General features: G+C 43.3%; 1 protein-coding gene and 1 non-coding gene across 3 annotated transcripts in view; one reads left to right on the plus strand and one right to left on the minus strand.

Moving 5' to 3' along the window:
- The window catches only part of SLC19A2 (solute carrier family 19 member 2), a 33,698-nt gene extending 13,300 nt beyond the window's left edge, over positions 1 to 20,398 (minus strand). Inside the window, exons 1-2 of one of the 2 annotated variants that reach the window (XM_059875426.1) lie at positions 20,020 to 20,398; positions 11,631 to 12,233 (exon numbers count right to left, since the gene is read on the minus strand). In XM_059875426.1, the coding sequence (XP_059731409.1) occupies positions 11,631 to 12,233; positions 20,020 to 20,220 (804 nt within the window). In that variant the 5' untranslated portion in view covers positions 20,221 to 20,398. The remainder of the gene's footprint in view (positions 1 to 11,630; positions 12,234 to 20,019) is intronic. The other variant, NM_001206010.3, reaches the window with a different exon arrangement.
- On the plus strand, positions 17,086 to 17,158 carry TRNAG-CCC (transfer RNA glycine (anticodon CCC)). Its single transcript has one exon. It is a non-coding gene; the product is annotated as a tRNA-Gly (tRNA).
- Positions 20,399 to 21,042: the final 644 nt, after the last annotated feature.

Below are 21,042 nucleotides of genomic sequence, written 5' to 3' on the forward strand. Positions count from 1 at the left end.
CGCTGGGCTGGAAGAGGCACAAGCTGGAATTAAGATTGCCAGAAGAAATATCAATAACCTCAGATATGCAGATGACACACCCTTATGGCAGAAAGTGAAGAGGAACTCAAAAGCCTCTTGATGAAAGTCAAAGTGGAGAGTGAAAAAGTTGGCTTAAAGCTCAACATTCAGAAAACGAAGATCATGGCATCTGGTCCCATCACTTCATGGGAAATAGATGGGGAAACAGTGGAAACAGTGTCAGACTTTATTCTTCTGGGCTCCAAAATCACTGCAGATGATGACTGCAGCCATGAAATTAAAAGACGCTTCCTCCTTGGAAGAAAAGTTATGACCAACCTAGATAGCATATTCAAAAGCAGAGACATTACTTTGTCAACAAAGGTCCATCTAGTCAAGACTATGGTTTTTCCTGTGGTCATGTATGGATGTGAGAGTTGGACTGTGAAGAAAGCTGAGCGCCAAAGAATTGATGCTTTTGAACTGTGGTGTTGGAGAAGACTCTTGAGAGTCTTGTATGTTACTTATTGCTTCTCCCTTGCTGATTTTAATATTCTTTCTTTGTGTTTAGTCTTTGTTAGTTTGGTTAATACGTGTCCTGGTGTGTTTTTCCTTGGGTTTATCCTGTTTGGAACTCTGTGCCTCTTGGACTTGATTGACTATTTCCTTTTCCGTGTGGGGAAATTTTCAACTATAGACCTTCAAAAATTTTCTCATACCCTTTCTTTTTCTCTTCTTCTTCTGGAACCCCATAATTCGAATGTTGGTGCATTTGATATTGTCCCAGAGGTGTCTGAGACTATCCTCAGTTCTTTTCATTCTTTTTACTTTATTCTGCTCTTCAGAAGTTATTTCCACCATTTTATATTCCAGCTCACTGATTCATTTTTCTGCTTCAGATATTCTGCTATTGATGCCTTCTAGGGTATTTTTAATTTGAATAATTGTGCTGTTTGTCTCTGTATGTATATTCTTTAATTCCTCTAGGTCTTTGTTAATTCATTCTTGCATTTTCTCCATTCTGTTTTCTACATTTTTGATCTTTACCATCACTATGGGCTTCCCTGATAGCTCAGTTGGTAAAGAATCCACCTGCAATGCAGGAGGCTGCTGCTAAGTCGCTTCAGTTGTGTCTGACTCTGTGCGACCCCATGGACTGCAGCCTACCAGGCTCCTCCGTCCATGGGATTTTCTAGGCAAAAGTACTGGAGTGGGGTGCCATTGCCTTCTCCAGTTCAATTCCTGGATCAAGATGATCCACTGGAGAAGGGATAGGCTACCCACTTCAGTATTCTTGGGCTCCCCTTATGGCTAAGCTGGTAAAGAATCTGCCTGCAATGTAGGAGACCTGGCTTCAATCCGTGGGTTGGGAAGATCCATTGGAAAAGGGAATGGCTACCCACTCCAGTATTCTGGCCTGGAGAATTCCACGGACTATACAGTCCATGGGGTCACTAAGAGTCAGACATGACTGACTGACTTTCACATTCACTGTTACTATTCTGAATTCTTTTTCAGGTAGTTTGCCTATTTCCTCTTCATTTATTTGGATTTCTGTGTTTCTAGTTTGTTCCTTCATTTGTGCAATATTTCTCTGCCTTCTCGTTTTTTATTTAAATGTATTGTGTTTAAGGTCTCCTTTTCCCAGGATTCGAGGTTGAATTCTTTCTTCCTTTTGGTTTCTGCCCTCCTAAGTTTGGCCCAGTGGTTTGTGTAAGCTTCGTATAGGATGAGATTTGCGCTGAGTTTTTTGTTGTTGTTGTTTTGTTTTTCCTCTGATGGGCAAGGCTGAGTGAGGTGGTAATCCTGTCTGCTGATGGTTCAGTTTGTACTTTTGTTTTGTTTGTTATTTGGATGAGGTGTCCTGCACAGGGTGCTACTGGTGGTTGGGTGATGCCAGGTCTTATATTCTGGTGGTTTCCTCTGTGTGAGTTCTCACTATTTGATACCCTCTAGGGTTAGTTCTCCAATACTCTTGCCTGGAAAATCCCATGGATGGAGGAGCCTGGTGTGCTGCAGTCCATGGGGTAGCTAAGAGTCGGACACGACTGAAGCGACTTAGCAGCAGCAGCAGCAGGGTTAGTACTCTGGTAGTCTAGGTTCTTGGAGTCAGTGCCCCCACTCCAAAGGCTCAGGGCTTGATCTCTGGTCAGGAACAAAGATTCCACAACTGGTTTGTTATGGCATTAAATGAGATTAAAACAAATACCTCAAAACAAGAAACCAAAGATTAACCCCAGACAAATGGCATTTACAAAATCAGAGGTGGCAGCCAAGAGGAGCTACCCTGCGACCGAGGTCAGGGGTGGCAGCCGGGAGGACCAACCCCACGTCCAAGGAGCAGTGGCTGCGTGGGCGAAGGAGGGCCTAAAGGCGCTATCCCACGTTCAAGGTCAGGAAAGGTGGAGGTGAGGAGATAGTCCTCGTCCAAGGTAAGGAGCAGCAGCTGCACTTTGCTGGAGCAGCCGTGAAGAGATACCCAACGTCCAAGGTAAGAGAAACCCAAAGAACACAGTAGGTGTTGCAAGAGAGCATCACAGGGCAGACACAGTGAAACCATACTCACAGAAAACTAGTCAATCTAATCACACTAGGACCACAGCCTAGTCTAACTGAATGAAACTAAGCCATGCCCATGGGGCCACCAAAGACGGGTGGGTCATGGTGGAGAGATCTGACAGAATGTGGTCCACTGGAGAAGGGAATGGCAAACCACTTCAGTATTCTTGCCTTGAGAACCCCATGAACAGTATGAAAAGGCAAAATGATAGGATACTGAAAGAGGAACTCCCCAGGTCAGTAGGGGCCCAATATGCTACTGGAGATCAGTGGAGAAATAACTCCAGAAAGAATGAAGGGATGGAGCCAAAGCAAAAACAATACCCAGTTGTGGATGTGACTGGTGATAGAAGCAAGGTCTGATGCTGTAAAAAGCATTATTGCATAGGAACCTGGAATGTCAGGTCCATGAATCAAGGCAAATTGGAAGTGGTCAAACAAGAGATGGCAAGAGTGAACGTCGACATTCTAGGAATCAGCGAACTCAAATGGACTGCAATGGGTGAATTTAACTCAGATGACCATTATATCTACTACTGTGGGCAGGAATCCCTCAGAAGAAATGGAGTGGCCATCATGGTCAACAAAAGAGTCCAAAATGCAGTACTTGGATGCAATCTCAAAAACGACAGAATGATCTCTGTTTGTTTCCAAGGCAAACCATTCAATATCACAGTAATCCAAGTCTATGCCCCAACCAGTAATGCTGAAGAAGCTGAAGTTGAACGGTTCTATGAAGACCTACAAGACCTTTTAGAACTAACACCCAAAAAAGATGTCCTTTTCATTATAGGGGACTGGAATGCAAAAGTAGGAAGTCAAGAAACACCTGGAGTAACAGGCAAATTTGGCCTTGGAATACGGAATGAAGCAGGGCAAAGACTAATAGAGTTTTGCCAAGAAAATGCACTGGTCATAACAAACACCCTCTTCCAACAACACAAGAGAAGACTCTATACATGGACATCACCAGATGGTCAACACCGAAATCTGATTATGTTCTTTGCAGCCAAAGATGGAGAAGCTCTACACAGTCAACAAAAACAAGACCAGGACCTGACTGTGGCTCAGCTCATGAACTCCTTATTACCAAATTCAGACTTAAATTGAAGAAAGTAGGGAAAATCACTAGACCATTCAGGTATGACCTAAATCAAATCCCTTATGATTATACAGTGGAAGTGAGAAATAGATTTAAGGGCCTAGATCTGATAGATAGAGTACCTGATGAACTATGGAAGGAGGTTCATGACATTGTACAGGAGACAGGGATCAAGACCATCCCCATGGAAAAGAAATGCAGAAAAGCAAAATGGCTGTCTGGGGAGGCCTTACAAATAGCTGTGAAAAGAAGAGAAGGAAAAGCAAAGGAGAAAAGGAAAAATATAAGCATCTGAATGCAGAGTTCCAAAGAATAGCAAGAAAAGATAAGAAAGCCTTCCTCAGCGACCAATGCAAATAGAGGAAAACAGAATGGGAAAGACTAGAGATCTCTTCAAGAAAATTAGAGATACCAAGGGAACATTTCATGCAAAGATGGGCTTAGTAAAGGACAGAAATGGTATGGACCTAACAGAAGCAGAAGATATTAAGAAGAGGTGGCAAGAATACACAGAAGAACTGTACAAAAAAGATCTTCACGACCCAGATAATCACGATGGTGTGATCACTGACCTAGAGCCAGACATCCTGGAATGTGAAGTCAAGTGGGCCTTAGAAAGCATCACTACGAACAAAGCTAGTGGAGGTGATGGAATTCCAGTTGAGCTATTTCAAATCCTGAAAGATGAGGCTGTGAAAGTGCTGCACTCAATATGCCAGCAAATTTGGAAAACTTGGCAGTGGGCACAGAACTAGAAAAGGTCAGTTTTCATTCCAATCCCAAAGAAAGGCAATGCCAAAGAATGCTCACACTACCACACGATTGCACTCATCTCACACGCTAGTAAAGTAATGCTCAAAATTCTCCAAGCCAGGCTTCAGCAATACGTGAACCGTGAACTTCCTGATGTTCAAGCTGGTTTTAGAAAGGGCAGAGGAACCAGAGATCAAATTGCCAACATCCGCTGGATCATGGAAAAAGCAAGAGAGTTCCAGAAAAACATCTATTTCTGCTTTATTGACTATGCCAAAGCCTTTGACTGTGTGGATCACAATAAACTGTGGAAAATTCTGAAAGAGATGGGAATACCAGACCACCTGATCTGCCTCTTGAGAAATCTGTGGTTTTATTTCCACCTCTGCATGTGGGAAGTCCACTGAGGTTTGCTCCTGAGGCTGCCCTGGAGGACTTGGGTCTGCCCCAGTGAGGGCCAGATGTGGAGGTGGTGCAGCTCCTTGGGTCACAGGGGTTCTGGCAGCACCAGGTACTCAGGGGAGTTGGTGGCTATGGCAGCAGAAAATACAGTGCTCTAGAAGGGTATGGCAACCAGTATTGGTCAACACACTCCAGTATTCTTGGCTGGAAAACCCCCCTGACAGAGAAGCCTGGCAGGCCACAGTACACAGGGTTGCAAAGAACTGGACACGACTGAAGCAACCCGGCATGCACAGACGCCAGACCTTTTTTGCCTGTAGCAGCTCTGCCCCAGTGAGGGTTGAGTGTGAAGGTGGCACAGTTGCTTGGGTTGCGGGGACCTTGCGCGGCGCCAAGTGCAGGGATACGGACTGCCTCAGCCATAGGAGTTAGGGCCCTACCAGAGTCTTTTTTCAAGCCTCTAGTAGCTGGCGATCAGGAGGCCTCTTTGGCAAGTCTTTCTCCATAGCTCCGCCTGTTCAGGCACTTAGAGGGCTCCTCTGCCTGTGCTTGGTGTGTCAGGCACATAGTGGGACCCCCCTGGCTGGGGTCCTACTCTGTACATTGGCGCATCAGTCATTTAAAGCAGCACCCTGGGTGGGGTCCTGCTCTGTAGTTCAGTGTGTCAGGCATTTGATGGGCCAGGCTCTCTATTGTTTCAGCTGCGGATGCTGGCATGTGGAGAGAAAGAGGCTATGGTGATGGCTCCACCCCTACGCATGACTCAGCAGTACTACCTTGATTCCATGGCTGCCTGACTTTCCTTCACAGGCATTTCCCACCACAATCTCCTTCGCATCTCCTTGGTCTGTCTCTCCACAGTCAACAGCAGCCCTCGCCTTGGGATTGCTCCACAATCCCTAAGCTCCAGCTCCTATCTGCTGTGCCTTCTAGGGTACCTGCATCCCTGCCAGGGGTATGTATGGCTGTGGCAAGGCCTGTCTGATTCTCATTCCATATGTGTGTGTGTGTGTGTGTGTGTTGCTCAGTCGTGTCTGACTCTTTGCGACTCCATGGACTATAGCCCGCCAGGCTCCTCTGCCCATGGAATTTTACAGGCAAGGATACTTGAGTGGGTTGCTATTTTCTTCTCCAGGGGATCTTCCCAACCAGGGATTGAACCCGGGTCTCCTGCACTGCAAGCAGATGCTTTACCATCTGAGCTACTAGGGAAGTCCTCACTCCATTTAGGCTGCCACAGATCAGCTGTTTCACTCTCAACCTTAAATGTTTCACCTCTGACTCAGACAACTGCCCCTTTGTGGGGATAGGACCCCTGCTTCAGTGCCCCCACCCACTGAGGGCAGGTCCAGTCCTACTAACACTCCTGCTTTTCTACCCTAGTTCCTTCATCCTACTAAGTTCTGTGTGGTTTTATATACTCTTTTCCGTGGGTCAGGTCCTTCTGTCCACTCTCAGCTGGTGGTCTGCATGCACTTCTGTGTCTAAGGGTGTATTCCTGATGTATCCATGGAGAGAGATGTACTCTGTGTCCACCCTACTTCTCTGCCATCTTGTCTCTCTGACACGTTTATCACAGAGTTTTAGTAACAGTAATTTTAATAAGAATGAGATAATGAATCTGAGGTTTGGGGCACAGTATCTGGTACCCACATCAAAATATATGGGAGCTAAGATGATCAATCAGCAGCATACTTGTCTACACTCAGATGAGAAAAATTCCCAAATCTTAGGGTTTTTTTTTTAACTGTAAAATGGAAATTAATGCTTACTTCAACAGGTTATTGCCTAGATAAGTATTATTCAGTATGTAACAAGTGCTCAGTAAATGTTGGTTTCCTTTATCTTCTGTTTATCATGACTCACTAATGCAATCAACAAATAGTCCCTCAGTCAGTCAGTCCAGTCGTTCAGTCGTGTCCGACTCTCTGTGACCCCATGAACCGCAGCATTCCCTGTCCATCACAACTCCCAGAGTCCACCCAAACTCATGTCCATTGAGTCGGTGATGCCATCCAACCATCTCATCCTCTGTCATCCCCCTTCTCCTCCTGCCCTCAATCTTTCCCAGCATCAGAGTCTTTTCCAATGAGTCAGCTCTTCGCATCAGGTGCCGAAGTATTCGAGTTTCAGCTTCAACATCAGTCCTTCCAATGAACACCCAGGACTGATCTCCTTTAGGATGGACTGGTTGGATCTCCTTGCAGTCCAAGGGACTCTCAAGAGTCTTCTCCAATACCACAGTTCAAAAGCATCAATTCTTTGGCGCTCAGCTTTCTTTATAGTCCAACTCTCACATCCATACATGACTACTGGAAAAACCATAGCTTTGACTAGACGGACCTTTGTGGACAAAGTAACGTCTCTGCTTTTTAATATACTATCTAGGTTGGTCATAACTTTCCTTCCAAGGAGTTAAATGTCTTTTAATTTCATGGCTGAAATCATCATCTGTGGTGATTTTGGAGCCAATAAAGTCAGCTGAGTGCCCACAATCTGTCTGGCAATGTTCTAGACACTAGTGACACAACAGGAAAGTTCCTGAAATTTACACTGGAGTAAGGGAGATAGATGATAAATATACACATACAAGAGACCTTACAGTAGGAATACTATAGAAAGACAGTAAACAGGGAATGGGCTAGCAAGCGACTTTGGTATGGAAAAGTAATGATTGCTAAGAATGTTCAATGGCTTTTTAAAAGCGGATGTCTGAGTTGAGACCTGAGTGACATAAAAGAACCAGCCATGAAAATCAGAGTGAAAAGCAGTCCTGACTGAGAGAACCTCCTGAATGAAATTCTGAGCTGAGAAAAGCTTGATGTGTTTCAGCCCAATTAAGAGATAAGGTCAGAGGGGTTGGCAATGAGCCAAACTGTATGAGGTCTTATAGACCATGATGAGAACTTTGGATTTTCTTCTACATACAACAGAAAAATGTGGACAAAGATAATTAGGGTTTAATGCCTAAATTATGAAGATTTAAGACAAGGGCTGACTATTGCAATTAAATTACTTCTATGGTATTAATTATGTATCCCTACATATATGGGCTGGACAAAAAGACGTTGTTCATGGTATGAGTGGGAAGCAGAAGAAAAATGACAGAGTACCTTCACGTCAACCAGCTCACAAAACACAGGATTCTAGAGTCACGGAAAGCTTCATGAGCATCTGGCTTAACATTCTCTACATTTAGGGACAGCCTAATTCAGTTAAAGAAAAATAATTTGTGAATTAGCTCAAAATTCTCCAAGCCAGGCTTCAGCAATACGTGAACCGTGAACTTCCTGATGTTCAAGCTGGTTTTAGAAAGGGCAGAGGAACCAGAGATCAAATTGCCAACATCCGCTGGATCATGGAAAAAGCAAGAGAGTTCCAGAAAAACATCTATTTCTGCTTTATTGACTATGCCAAAGCCTTTGACTGTGTGGATCACAATAAACTGTGGAAAATTCTGAAAGAGATGGGAATACTAGACCACCTGATCTGCCTCTTGAGAAACCTGTATGTAGGTCAGGAAGCAACAGTTTGAACTGGACATGGAACAACAGACTGGTTCCAAATAGGAAAAGGAGTTCGTCAAGGTTGTATATTGTTACCCTGCTTATTTAACTGATATGCAGAGTACATCATGAGAAACGCTGGACTGGAAGAAACACAAGCTGGAATCAAGATTGCCAGGAAAAATATCAATAACCTCAGATATGCAGATGACACCACCCTTATGGCAGAAAGTGAAGAGGAACTCAAAAGCCTCTTGATGAAAGTGAAAGTGGAGAGTGAAAAAGTTGGCTTAAAGCTCAACATTCAGAAAATGAAGATCATGGCATCCGGTCCCATCACTTAATGGGAAATAGATGGGGAAACAGTGGAAACAGTGTCAGACTTTATTTTTTGGGGGGATCCAAAATCACTGCAGATGGTGATTGTAGCCATGAAATTAAAAGACGCTTTCTCCTTGGAAGGAAAGTTATGACCAACCTAGATAGCATATTCAAAAGCAGAGACATTACTTTGCCAACAAAGGTCTGTCTAGTCAAGGCTATGGTTTTTCCTGTGGTCATGTATGGATGTGAGAGTTGGACTGTGAGGAAGGCTGAGCACCAAAGAATTGATGCTTTTGAACTGTGGTGTTGGAGAAGACTCTTGAGAGTCCCTTGGACTGCAAGGAGATCCAACCAGTCCATTCTGAAGGAGATCAGCCCTGGGATTTCTTTGGAGGGAATGATGCTAAAGCTGAAACTCCAGTACTTTGGCCACCTCATGGGAAGAGCTGACACATTGGAAAAGACTGTGATGCTGGGAGGGATTGGGGGCAGGAGGAGAAGGGGACGACAGAGGATGAAATGGCTGGATGGCATCACTGACTTGATGGACTTGAGTTTGAGTGAACTCCGGGAATTTGTGCTGCGATTCATGGGGTCACAAAGAGTCGGACACGACTGAGCAACTGAACTGACTGAACTGACTGACCAGTACCAGATCCTCATAGCTATTTTTATAGGGGCCAGAATACCAGGGATAACTAATTCAAAGGGAAAATGAAAAATTATTTATAGCCCCACAAATAAATATCTTGGTGAAGGTACAAATCTGTTCTTGATTATTCATATCTAATGATAAAGATAATAATAAAAATTACAATGTACTGATTACCTACTTACAAATACTAACTTGAAAGCTCTAGTGGATTTAATACTTGAAATAGCCCTATGAGGTAGGTATATGAACAAAGGAACTAACAGCCACAGAGAATTAAGAAACCTGCCCAAGATCACCCTGCTGCTAAGTACCAGTACTACAGACTGCCTTTCTTCCTCAAAATCTGCTACACTGTGCTGCAACAGATAATACTGAGTATACACTGAAAATATTTATTTTGCTTCTGTCACTGTTTTACAGAACTCAAACACACATGCACACACAGCACACACATACACACAGAATGCTTCCTAACAGTAAAATGTGTCAGTCTGCAAATAAAAGTATTGCTGTATTAATAGTTCCCAATCCTTATCTCTAAAATGAAAAGGTGATATGATCTAAAGTCCCTTTAACATGCTCTAATTGTTCTATGACTTGTGGTTAGAATCACTTCTAACTCTAAAATTTTATAATTCTTCAGCATGTCAAGTACTGACATCTTGCATATCTACAAATAATAAATATCAAGGTGGTCTAGGACATAATTTTTTAAACCTTACATTTCAAGTGATTGCTGCTGCTGCTAAGTCGCTTCAGTCATGTCCGACTCTTTGTGACCCTATGGACTGTAGCCTGCCAGGCTCCTCTGTTCATAGGATTCTCCAGGCAAGAATAGTGCAGTGAGTTGCCATTTCCTTCTCCAAGGGATCTTCCTGACCCAGGGATTGAACCCACGTCTCTTACACTTTCTGCACTGGCATACAGGTTCTTTACCACCTAGCACCACCTGGGATGCTAGTCATTAGTAGGTAATAAAATCAATTTAGTGAGCAGTGATCACATTATAAAAAACAAATGGAATGTCAGACAACCATTGTGCTGTAAAACTTTTGTTTCATGGATGACTTTGAAGGGTTCAAGACTTTTGTGGAGGAAGTAACTGCAGATGTGGTGGAAATAGCAAGAAAACTATAATTAGAAATGAAACCTTAAGTTGTAAATGAACTGCTGAAATTTCATAATAAACTTAAATGGATAAAAGCTACTTCAATGGATAAGCAAAGAAAGTGGTTTCTTGAGATGGAATCTACTCCTGGTAAAGATGCTGTGAAGACTGCTGACGTGACAACAAGGGATCTAGAATATTACATACACTTAGTTCATAAAGCAGGGTTTAAGAGGATTGCCTCCAATTTTCAAAGAAGTTCTACTAGGAGTAAAATGCTACTGAACAGCATTGGTGCTGCAGAGAAATCATTCCCAAAGGAAGTCTATCAAGTGGGAAACTTCACTGTTGTCTTACTTTAAGAAATTGCCACAGTGACCTCTACCTTCAGCAACCACCACCTTGATCAGTCAGTAGCCATCAACATTAAGGCAAGACCCTCCACCAGCAAAAGATTACAACTCACCAAAGGTGCAGATGATGGTTGGCATTTTTTTAGCAATAATGTAATTTAAAATTTAGGTATCTATATTTTTTACACATAATGCCCTTGCACACTTAAAAGACTACAGTATAGTGTAAAAATAGCTTTTATATGCACTATGAAACCAAAAAAATTGTGTGACTTTGTTTTATTATGTGATATTTGCTTTATTTCAGTGGTCTGGAACCAAACCTGCAGTATCTTTGAGTTATGACCGCACTGCACATAATTTTCAGCAGAGAAGAGGAAGATAAGCTCCTATTCCTAAATACTTTGGACTTCATTTCTGGAAGTAGACATTCATGATTTACTGGAGTCATTTCACCTATTCATTTAGACAACATGTTCTGAGGGGCTTTCTTTATATACCAAGTTCTGAAGATAGAAAGTTGAAGAAGAGACAGACGTTGCTGTGGCTTCTAAGATATCTCCAATATGAGCAATATGTTGAATCAGTTTGACCTGAGAGGTTATTCACTCCAGAGGAGCCTGGTGGGCTATATAGTTCATAGGGTCACAAAGAGTTAGACACAACTGAGCAATTAACACACACTCCAAAGGAAAATACATTTTTCATCCCTCATACAAATCAATGTTATCTTGAATGAATAAATGGAACCAATGAAGCAATTTGAGATAAAACCAGAATCCAAATGAACTGCTGGGTCTCCATCTGTTTTTTTTACCACTGGTCTAGCCCCAGAGTAGCAACCACAGGCATTGAAGGCTGAGCTTACCTGCTCCTCCACCGGTGGCTCCTCCCGATTTAGAGGGATTTTTGATTCAACGTCCTCCCACTGCGGACGGTGGTTAGAAGCTGCGGTGTCAGTAGCAACGCCACCATTTTGTATCTTGATGCCATTTGTCCCCTGGCAGGAGGGAGGAACGTGGTGAAAGAAAAGGCTCTTCTGTGGCATAGGCAGAAACCAGGCCACAGCGAAGGCCACAGAAACACAGGTGAGAGAGATGACATTCAGGCTGAACAGGGACCAGGATGCCACTGAGACGAGGATCTGCCCCAGGACAGAGCCCACTGTGAAGCCCACCAATGTGGCACTTCGACAGTAGCTCGTGACTTTCTGGTACATGCTCAGGTCTACCACACTGTAGATGTAGGAGTAGTAGGCAATTTCAGTGGCAGTGGCGATGCCATAGAAGAATTCCAAGAACTGAATGGCCAGCAGTCCCTGGGCATACAGCAGCATGAACCACGTAACAATAAGGCTGAGTCCCTGGAGCAGAACGACAGGCTTATAGCGGAGGTAGTCTGTGGCAAGGAACACAGGAAACAGCAGCACCAGGTAAGAGTAAGTCCATACTGGATATATTTCATTGAAGACCTGGTAGAAAAAGGATAAAACCCTGTTAGTGACCTCAAACAAACTGGAATATTCATTAATAATTTATTCTTATAAAACAATCTACCATAACCTCAAAGATCTCATTCTTAGCAAACAAAGAAATCTCATCAACAATTCTGAGAATTGTTTGGAATTCACTTCCCTGTTTCCATCCCATCACCTCTTCCTAATATCTTCCCTATTCATCGAGGCCTAGTTCAATGCCTTCCTCATCCTGGAAGACTTGGCTACAGTTGATGGTATTTGTAACCCAACATCCAAAGCTCTCTTGACACTGCTTTCTATGTGTCACTCTCTTCAATTACCTCATAGCACTGCTTGTTAACCATGGTTACACATCTCCCAAGGAGCTTTAAAAATTTTGGAAGCCTAGCCACAGGCATTTTTTCAAAACTTCCCAGGAGATTTTAACATGAGCCAGAGTTTAGAACCACTGCTGGAGAAGGCAATGGCAACCCACTCCAGCACTTTTGCCTGGAAAATCCCATGGACGGAGGAGCCTGGTAGGCTGCAGTCCATGGGGTCGATAAGAGTCGGACACGACTGAGCGACTTCACTTTCACTTTTCACTTTCAGGCATTGGAGAAGGAAATGGCAACCCACTCCAGTGTTCCTGCCTGGAGAATCCCAGGGACAGGGAAGCCTGGTGGGCTGCCGTCTATGGGGTCGCACAGAGTTGGACACAACTGAAGCGACTTAGCAGCAGCAGCAGCAGCTTTACAGGTTCTTTCAGGGTGGACTTTACTTTCATTTGCACAGCCTGCATACTGTTTGGAAGATACTTGGCTGAATAAATGCTTTGGAAACAAACCAATGTTTTGGAATCATCATCAGTTCTTACTTTCAGCCACAGAATGGGGAACATAGATCCTACAGATTGATTAGGTTTTTCTGTTATTAAGTTTCACTTCTTTGGGGTAACAGGAATAGATCAAGAAAGCAACTCTGTCCTACAGTCTTAACAGCGTAACAATCTATGGATGAAGCATCATAAGCAACTCTGGTACCTTTCTTTTTGCGTATCTATGATATGAAAATGGAAAAAAAAGGAAGGTTTTGTTTCCTTTTTCATTAATTTTTCACTGGAAGACAGTAGAAATAATTATTAAACCAAAAAGACCCCCGCTGGAAGTTTAGTTCCATCATTCGCTGAATGATTTTAAGTTGATTTTTTTTAAGTTCCCTTTAGCCATCTCCATCATCAGTAAAAGAGAAGGAAAACCTATGCCACAGGGTTGTTTGTTGCAAGGGCTAAATGAGAAAATACATGTAAGTCACTTACTCCACCATCTTTTCATAGGTCTAAAGACTTAAGGACTGAAGCTAAAACACAGACCACTTGAGACAATATGCATTAAATTAATTGATTTAAGACTCCATTCTTCAAATAAGAATCATTGCAGGTAGGAGACGTTTTACTCTTCTCACACCTACCCCAGAGCCTAGCAAATTCCTGGGGGCTTAATAATAAGTCAGTTTCTAAGTGATCATTAAGTTCAGATTGGTGACCTCAGTTTTTAAGTGCTTTCTGAAAGGTAGTCCTGCTAACAGGCTAAATACTTTGTGATGGAGCGATATAACCCTCTACTTTTTTTTAATTCTCATGTATACCTCAGTTCACCCAAGTGTAACATGGTCTAATCGTTTTAAAGTTTTAGAGGAACAATATAGTAAAAAATCATTATAAAATATTTGCCAATGTAGAGAACAACTATAAAAGGAAAACATAATCTGAGATACATTTTAGACTTGATTTCTGATTGGCTGAGCATCAAAAGTGATTCATCTATGGAGATTACTCAGCCACAAAAAGGAATGAGTCAGCTGAACTGAGGTGGAGGAAACTAGAATTTGTTATATGGAGTGAAATAAGTCAGAAAGAGAAAAACCAACATTGTATATTAATGCATATATATGGAATCTAGAAAAAGAGTACTGATGAACCTACTTTCAGGGCAGAAGCAGAGATGCAGAAGTAGAGAACGCACTTGTGGAAAGAAGAGCAGGGGAAGGAGAGGGTGGGATGAACTGAGCGAGTATCACTGAAACATATACACTACCATGTGTAAAACAGCTAGTGGGAAGTTGCTGTGCAACACAGGGAGCTCAGACCAGTGGTCTGTGATGACCCTGAGGGGTGGGGTGGGGTGGGATGGGAGGGAGGTTCAAGAGGGAGTGGATATATGTATACTTACGGCTGACTCACCGTGTTGTATGGCAGAAACCAACACACATTGTAAAGCAATTATCCTCCAATTAACAGTAAATTTGAAAAAAATGGAAAAAAAGTGATTGATCTAATAGCCTCACCTTCATGAATTCTGGTCTAATTTCTGTTTCTAAATCATTTAGCAACCTCCATTTACCAGGAAACTTTCTTGTGACTGAACGTGTACATAAAAGAATAACATAAAAGAATAACTGAGAACGGTAGAAATGATTCCAATTCACAAGTGTAGAAATTTTAGCAAACGAGGAACAAAGTGCACTTGGCTGACACAGCACAGGGTCAGACACTTCTCAGTAGAAAAGCAGAGCAGAGAAGGGCAAGCTTGAGATTAAAGTCCTGAAGCGTGAAGTCGTCTCTACAGACTTTGCACAGGTGTGTTCCATTAGCAAATTTCCACTTCTTTTCAGCCTATAGTTTTAGATATTCTCCCATAGTTTTCTTAGGTGTGAAACTGCCTCCTCTGGTTGACTCTGCATGTTTCTCCACCTTCACATTTTCCTAACACAATACCACAGAGCTGTTAACAATCACAACTTCCTTTAAAAAATACCTTTCTTCTGAACTCCATCTTTGTTCTGCAGTGCACTCCATGGGAGGTTCACTGATTCTTCACTCCAGTAATACTGTCCGTACTCTTACGTGTTATATACCTTTCAGTACTAGCTGTCCCCAAAAGCTACCAAGTTTTTATTACATACATCTCGTCCTTTCAATTACCAATTTAAAGTGTTTATACTTATGAGTCTAATTCCACTCCTAATACAAAAACCACAATTTAGATAATGAAGATGAGGAATAGCAATGCCAAGCAGAAACAAAAATAAGGCAAGCAGGGGGGGAAAGACCAGATGTGTTCTCTTTAAGTTATTCTAAATAAGAAATCAGAATTTACTCCTAGGAGAGACATCAACCCAAGTAGACGGCCTCTTCCACAGTATTGTCAGCAGTATGCTAATCACCTCACCTGTATGATCTCATTTCATCCAAACAAGGCTAAGAGGTAATTGCTTTTATCATCTCTATCTTACAACCAAAGTAACTAGGCCTTAAGTGAATTGCCCAAAGTTATCCCACCAAGTCACTGGCAGAGGGAGAACCTGACTGGATATTCTGAATCTACCACATTCAAACGCCCCATTTCTTCAATCAGAAAACTGCTTTTGATTATCTACTATGTTCCCCCCTTACTTCTAATGCCGACAGCACCTTTTCCAACCTGTATAGGGGTGCTTTTATGGGGCTTTCAAGAAGAAAGAAGACCAAACAACCTACAGAGCTTAGCCACTGGGTCTCCAAAAGAGGATCCCTTCTCAGGATAGTTAGGGAGTCTGAGATGGACATGTACACACTGCTATATTTAAAATGGATAATCAACAAGGACCTACTGTAAAGCACAGAGAACTCTTGCCCAATGCTCTGTGGAAGCCTGGATGGGAGGCCGGTTTAGAGGAGAATGGATATGTGTATATGCATGGCTGAGTCCCTTCGCTGTTCACCTGAAACTATCACAGCACTGTTAATCAGCTGTACCCCAACACAAACTAAAAAGCTAATAGTAAAAAAAGAAGATCCCTTCTCTCTCAATGCCTCCAAGGAGAAGCCGTGGTACCAGGAAATAACTTCTTTGATGGATACTTTCCCTTCAGGAAACTTCCTACATGCAAAAATGTACAGATTACAGAGATTACTTTCTATCTCATTGCCCATACTTGGACAATACCCTCTTATCTCAGGTAACATCTGCCATTCGAGAAAAGGGAATTGATTTTATTCTAAAGTGTCTTTCACAGATCTTTGGATCAGAGCTTGTTTGTGCTTTCTTCTGAGACACAAACAGTTAAGGAAAAACATGTTTAATTCTGCTTTCCTCGATGTGTATGCCCAGCATAAACTAAATAAATAAATAAATAAAAATTTTTTTAAAAATTTAAATTAAAAAAAAAAGAGGGAATATATGTATACCTATGGCTGATTCATGTTGAGGTTTGACAGAAAACAACAAAATTCTGTAAAGCAATTATCCCTCAATAAAAAATAAATACATTTAAAAAAAATGTTTAGTTTTAAACTCTAATTTAGCTTTAGACTTTTACAATCAAGTTTCATTTAGACTACTAGTTAATAAGCACTTACAATACTATTTCCAAACCATATGAAGATTACAAAAACAGACAGACAAAAAAAGAATAAAACGAAGCCTCAGTTCTCCAGGAGTTCTGAACCTAGTGAAGAACACATACACACAAATTATTGATAAGGGAGAATAGGAAATACGGGGTTGCTTCTTTGAACTGGACCTTGAAGGATGAGAAAATCAGAGGCCAACAGAAAGATATCAAGAGTTCTGTAGAAGATTATCCCAAGCAGAGATCACATCTTTGAGTACAAGCCAGTAGATGAGAGAATGGATATGCTGGATTTATGACTATAAGATTAACATGGATGGAGTTTGAGCACATATTAATAGAAGGCAAGAGGAAGAAGAATGGAGTAGGAGATAAGGATGTTAACAAGTAAGAGCCAAATTCTGTAAGGCTCTGAATAGTAGGTACAGTAGTTTTAATATATTAAATCAAATGCTTTAAAAACATCAAAGGGACTTCTCTGGTGGTCCAGTGGCTAAGACTCCACGCTCCCAACATGGGGGGCCCAGGTTCAATCCCTGGTCAGGGAAACCACATGCCACAACTAAGACCCATTGCAGCCAAATAAATAAAATAGCCCACCAGGCTCTTCTATCTGGGATTTTCCAGTCAAGAATACTGGAGTGGGTTGCCATTTCCTCCTCCAGGGGATCTTCCCCATCCAGGGATGGACCCCCCATCTCCTGCACTGGCAGGAGGACTCTTTACTGCTGAGCCACTGGCAAAGCCCCAAAAAACAGTACTGAATGTCAAATCCCATGCTGAAAAAGGTGAAAGGATAAAAAGGGTTTTGGTGGTAAAGAGCTCTATTTTATTAAAAGTTGGCTTTTAACTACTGAAATACAAATTTTAACCTATCTAAAATTTATAAAGTGATACAGGTTAACAGTTTTCCTGTAATCTAAGGAAGAAATCCTTTGAGAATGGAAAGAGGAAATTCTGTCCTTTTTCTCCTCCTTTTGTTTTTGGACCTGGTTAACAATAGCTCTATCTAAGATGATCACATTTATCCCTTCTAAAGTCTCCTGGAGGAAATATAAAATTCAACACAAATATTACTAACCATGATTTGACATTCACTTTCCTAAAAAAAAAAAAAAATCATATAATATTAAGTAAATAAATAACTGTCCAGAGGTGAAAAACAAGCACTCAGGAAGGAGAACAAGTTGTGCTATTTATTTCAGTTATTAGAGATTTTAAAAATCTAGGATTCCGGAGAGGCTGGACAGAGCTATACTGTGCCTGACCAACAGAACAGAATCAGCCACAATTCTGAGGTTCTCAGAGACAAACGACATCCTTTTCCAGACCTCTGGATTTCTCTTCAAACCCCGCCCTCTTCCTCCACTAATCTGCAGCGACAGAAGCATACTCTGTTTTCGTTACACATTCAGCAAATTTTTCCTGGGCCTGGCACCCCTGCTTTATTGCACTACACCCCGCCCCCAACATATTTCATTCGCCCTAGGAAGATTTCTGATAATCAGGGCACATGATGGCACGTCACACAGCAATTCTGCCCAGGGCACTTGTATAAAGCAGACTGGCTTTCAAATAGCAACACTGGAAGCATGTTTCTCCTCCCTGTGCCTCTCTTTCAGGCAAGGTGCAGATCACATGGCAGGTCACATGAAACTTTAATTGTGAATAGCTCAAAAGTAGTGTCATTTCTGCTTCAGAGGTCAGGCCTCAGATTCAGCGTTGTTTGGGGGTGTTCTATTAATAGAATCATTCTATTTAAGGAAGTCATGTTCCTTCTTCTAGAATCATTCTGTTCACAGGAGTTGGCCCTTTCCACTTCATTACTGTTTTTAACCAATATTCTAATTCAAACAGGTAATGAGTAACTGTTACAGTTCCTTGTGGAGCAGTCCATAAGACTGAGAAATAAAGCTGAAGTTGGGTAAAAGTTAATGCTACTTGCTAGCTGCAAGGCAATATGAGAAACTCAAATGAAATCCTCAACCCAGGGTTCAAGGCCAGAATTTCAATTCCCTTGTTAAGTGCCCTTGAAAATGGAAGAGCAATGCAACAACAAATTGGAACATAAGTAATTACATCCTGCTCTGACCTGTTATGCAGGGGTATTCAAAAGAGGTGACCAGTAATCACTGTGAAGGGAGTAAGGTTTAAACGGGAGGACTTCACTGGGAGCAGCTGGGGCAGGGAGGCAGGGTGAGAGGAGTGGACACTGGAAAAAAGGGACAGCTAACATCTGCACTCAGCTTTCACCCTTTGTGGTGTTCTAGAAAGGAATACCAGATCTCAGCTTCCATGCTTTGTAGTATCCAAGGAAGAGGATGCTGAATCTGCTTTCTTTGGGTTGTATGGGAGTAACTTCAATTGAATTCCTTTTCCAGTTAAGGTCTTTCTTTTTCAAACAACAGGTGTTGAGATTGACATACACTTATGAAGAGTTGAGCACATTTTTATTTTATTTTATTTTTAAACTTTACATAATTGTATTAGTTTTGCCAAATATCAAAATGAATCCTCCACAGGTATACATGTGTTCCCCATCCTGAACCCTCCTCCCTCCTCACTCCTCCCTCCCCATACACACAACGCACTTCTAAAGTACTTACAAATTCTCCTAGGGAAAATCAATCACCAAGAAGTTCTTGATCATGGACTATGTAATCTCAATTACTCTGAACATCGCGGGCAGAACAGGAGCAAAACTAACATCCGTGAGGCAACAATTTACAATGCACGAAAAACTATAATTAAATGACAACTGTGTGATACCATCTAAATATCTACTTTTATCACAGAGAGGTGGGGGGGGGGAGCAGTGAGGCGTATCCTTGGACACAGTCTCACCCAATAAAAATCAAGATGACGGTTCTTGTTCTGTACACTTCTTACTTGAGCACGATCATCCGTCAAGGGTAAACAATGTAAAGAAGGGGAAGAAGAAGGTGCAGCAGGTAGAGGGGAGGATCCTTTCAGAAAGTAGGAGTCACTCGGCATGTGGCTCCTTACTTTACAGCAGCAAATATTTATTTAAACCTCTCCCCCGCCCCCAAGATGGATCAGTTGGAGCAGAGTGGGGCTACTGCAACATCAACACATCGCCTGAAGCACACGTGCACTGGGGCTCCCAAACCCCGAACCACGCTCCGAGTCCTTCACCTAAGACCTGCCCTTCCAATCCGACCAAGGACAGAAACACAGCGTGAATTAAGGCAGCGCCCAACACGGAGCCGCCTTCCAACTGGGGAAAGTCAGCAATCTCTGGCCAGAATGCCTCCCCGCGGCTCGAGCGTCTTTCTCCCTCCGCCTTTCCTCACCTGCGTCCCCTCCGACCCGCTCTCAACTATTTCCTCACATCTCGGCCGGTCCGCGCCCCGCGCCGGCCAAGCCACCGCCAGCCAGCCGCGCTTACCTCCCTCTCCGTCAGGTTCTTGTCCGGCCCCAGCAGGTAAGGCGTCAGGAAGGGCTCGGACGGCCTGAGGCTGGCGAAGAAACCATAGGCGCAGAGCAGCGCGGTGGGCAAGAACCAGCACTCGCGTGGGACCCGAGCTGTGCGCAGGAGCATGGTGGCCGCCGCCGCCGCCCGCCGGGACACCGGGCCGGGCACGACCATCCGGGGGGCGGGGACACGGCCCCTTCCTTCTTTTTCTTCCTGCCAACTAGAGTGAGGCTGAAGCTCTGCCCCTAGCGCAGGCACCTGCAATTGCAAGTGGCGCCTCCTCCCGGCAGGGGCAGGCAGTTCTGGGATACCCGCTTCCCACCGCAGCTCGTCCCAGGCTTTCCCAGCGTCCGGAGGCACACGTGCCGCAGCCCTCCAGCCGCGCCGCCGAAAACTAGCCACGCCCTCCGCCACCGCCTACCTGCCTAGAACCAATTGGAGAGGACGCCGGGCAGTGGCTTCTCTCCCATTGGTCGGTGGCTCACAAGATGCGAACCCGCGTAGGCGGTGGCGGCGAGTGCGTGACCGCTGACGTCCTCTGGCTCAGGAGCAGAGGACGTGTAGGACTCTGGTGAGAACGCGGGGATGAGAGGCCCGGGAGCGCACTGCTTAAGCGGAAAGCCCTCCGCCCACGCTGGAGGTTGGCTAGTGCATTCGCGGTGTTGCAGCTCACAGGTCACGAATGCTCGGCGTGGGCCTCATCCCCAGCAGGAGGAGCGTACTGTATCACAGCTTCTCATTCTTAACCACGGTCCCTCTTAGAACGTCCGTTCAGAGTCTCTTTCCCAGGTGGCCAGCACCAAAGATTTAACCTTGGGACGGGGGAATGCTCTGCCTTTCTTCCAGTAGATTTCCGGCTCTTAAACTGTATTCATCTGCAGTAAAAAAAAAAAAAAAAAAAAAGAAGCCCGGTGTCTAAGCGTTCTGAGGCTTTGACCAAGAGCCTGAGCAGGAAAAAGCAGATAAAATACTGAGAAAAGAATGAAAGAGCCAGAC

The sequence above is a fragment of the Bos taurus genome, chromosome 16, assembly GCF_002263795.3.
Source record: "Bos taurus isolate L1 Dominette 01449 registration number 42190680 breed Hereford chromosome 16, ARS-UCD2.0, whole genome shotgun sequence".
Taxonomy (NCBI): domain Eukaryota; kingdom Metazoa; phylum Chordata; class Mammalia; order Artiodactyla; family Bovidae; genus Bos; species Bos taurus.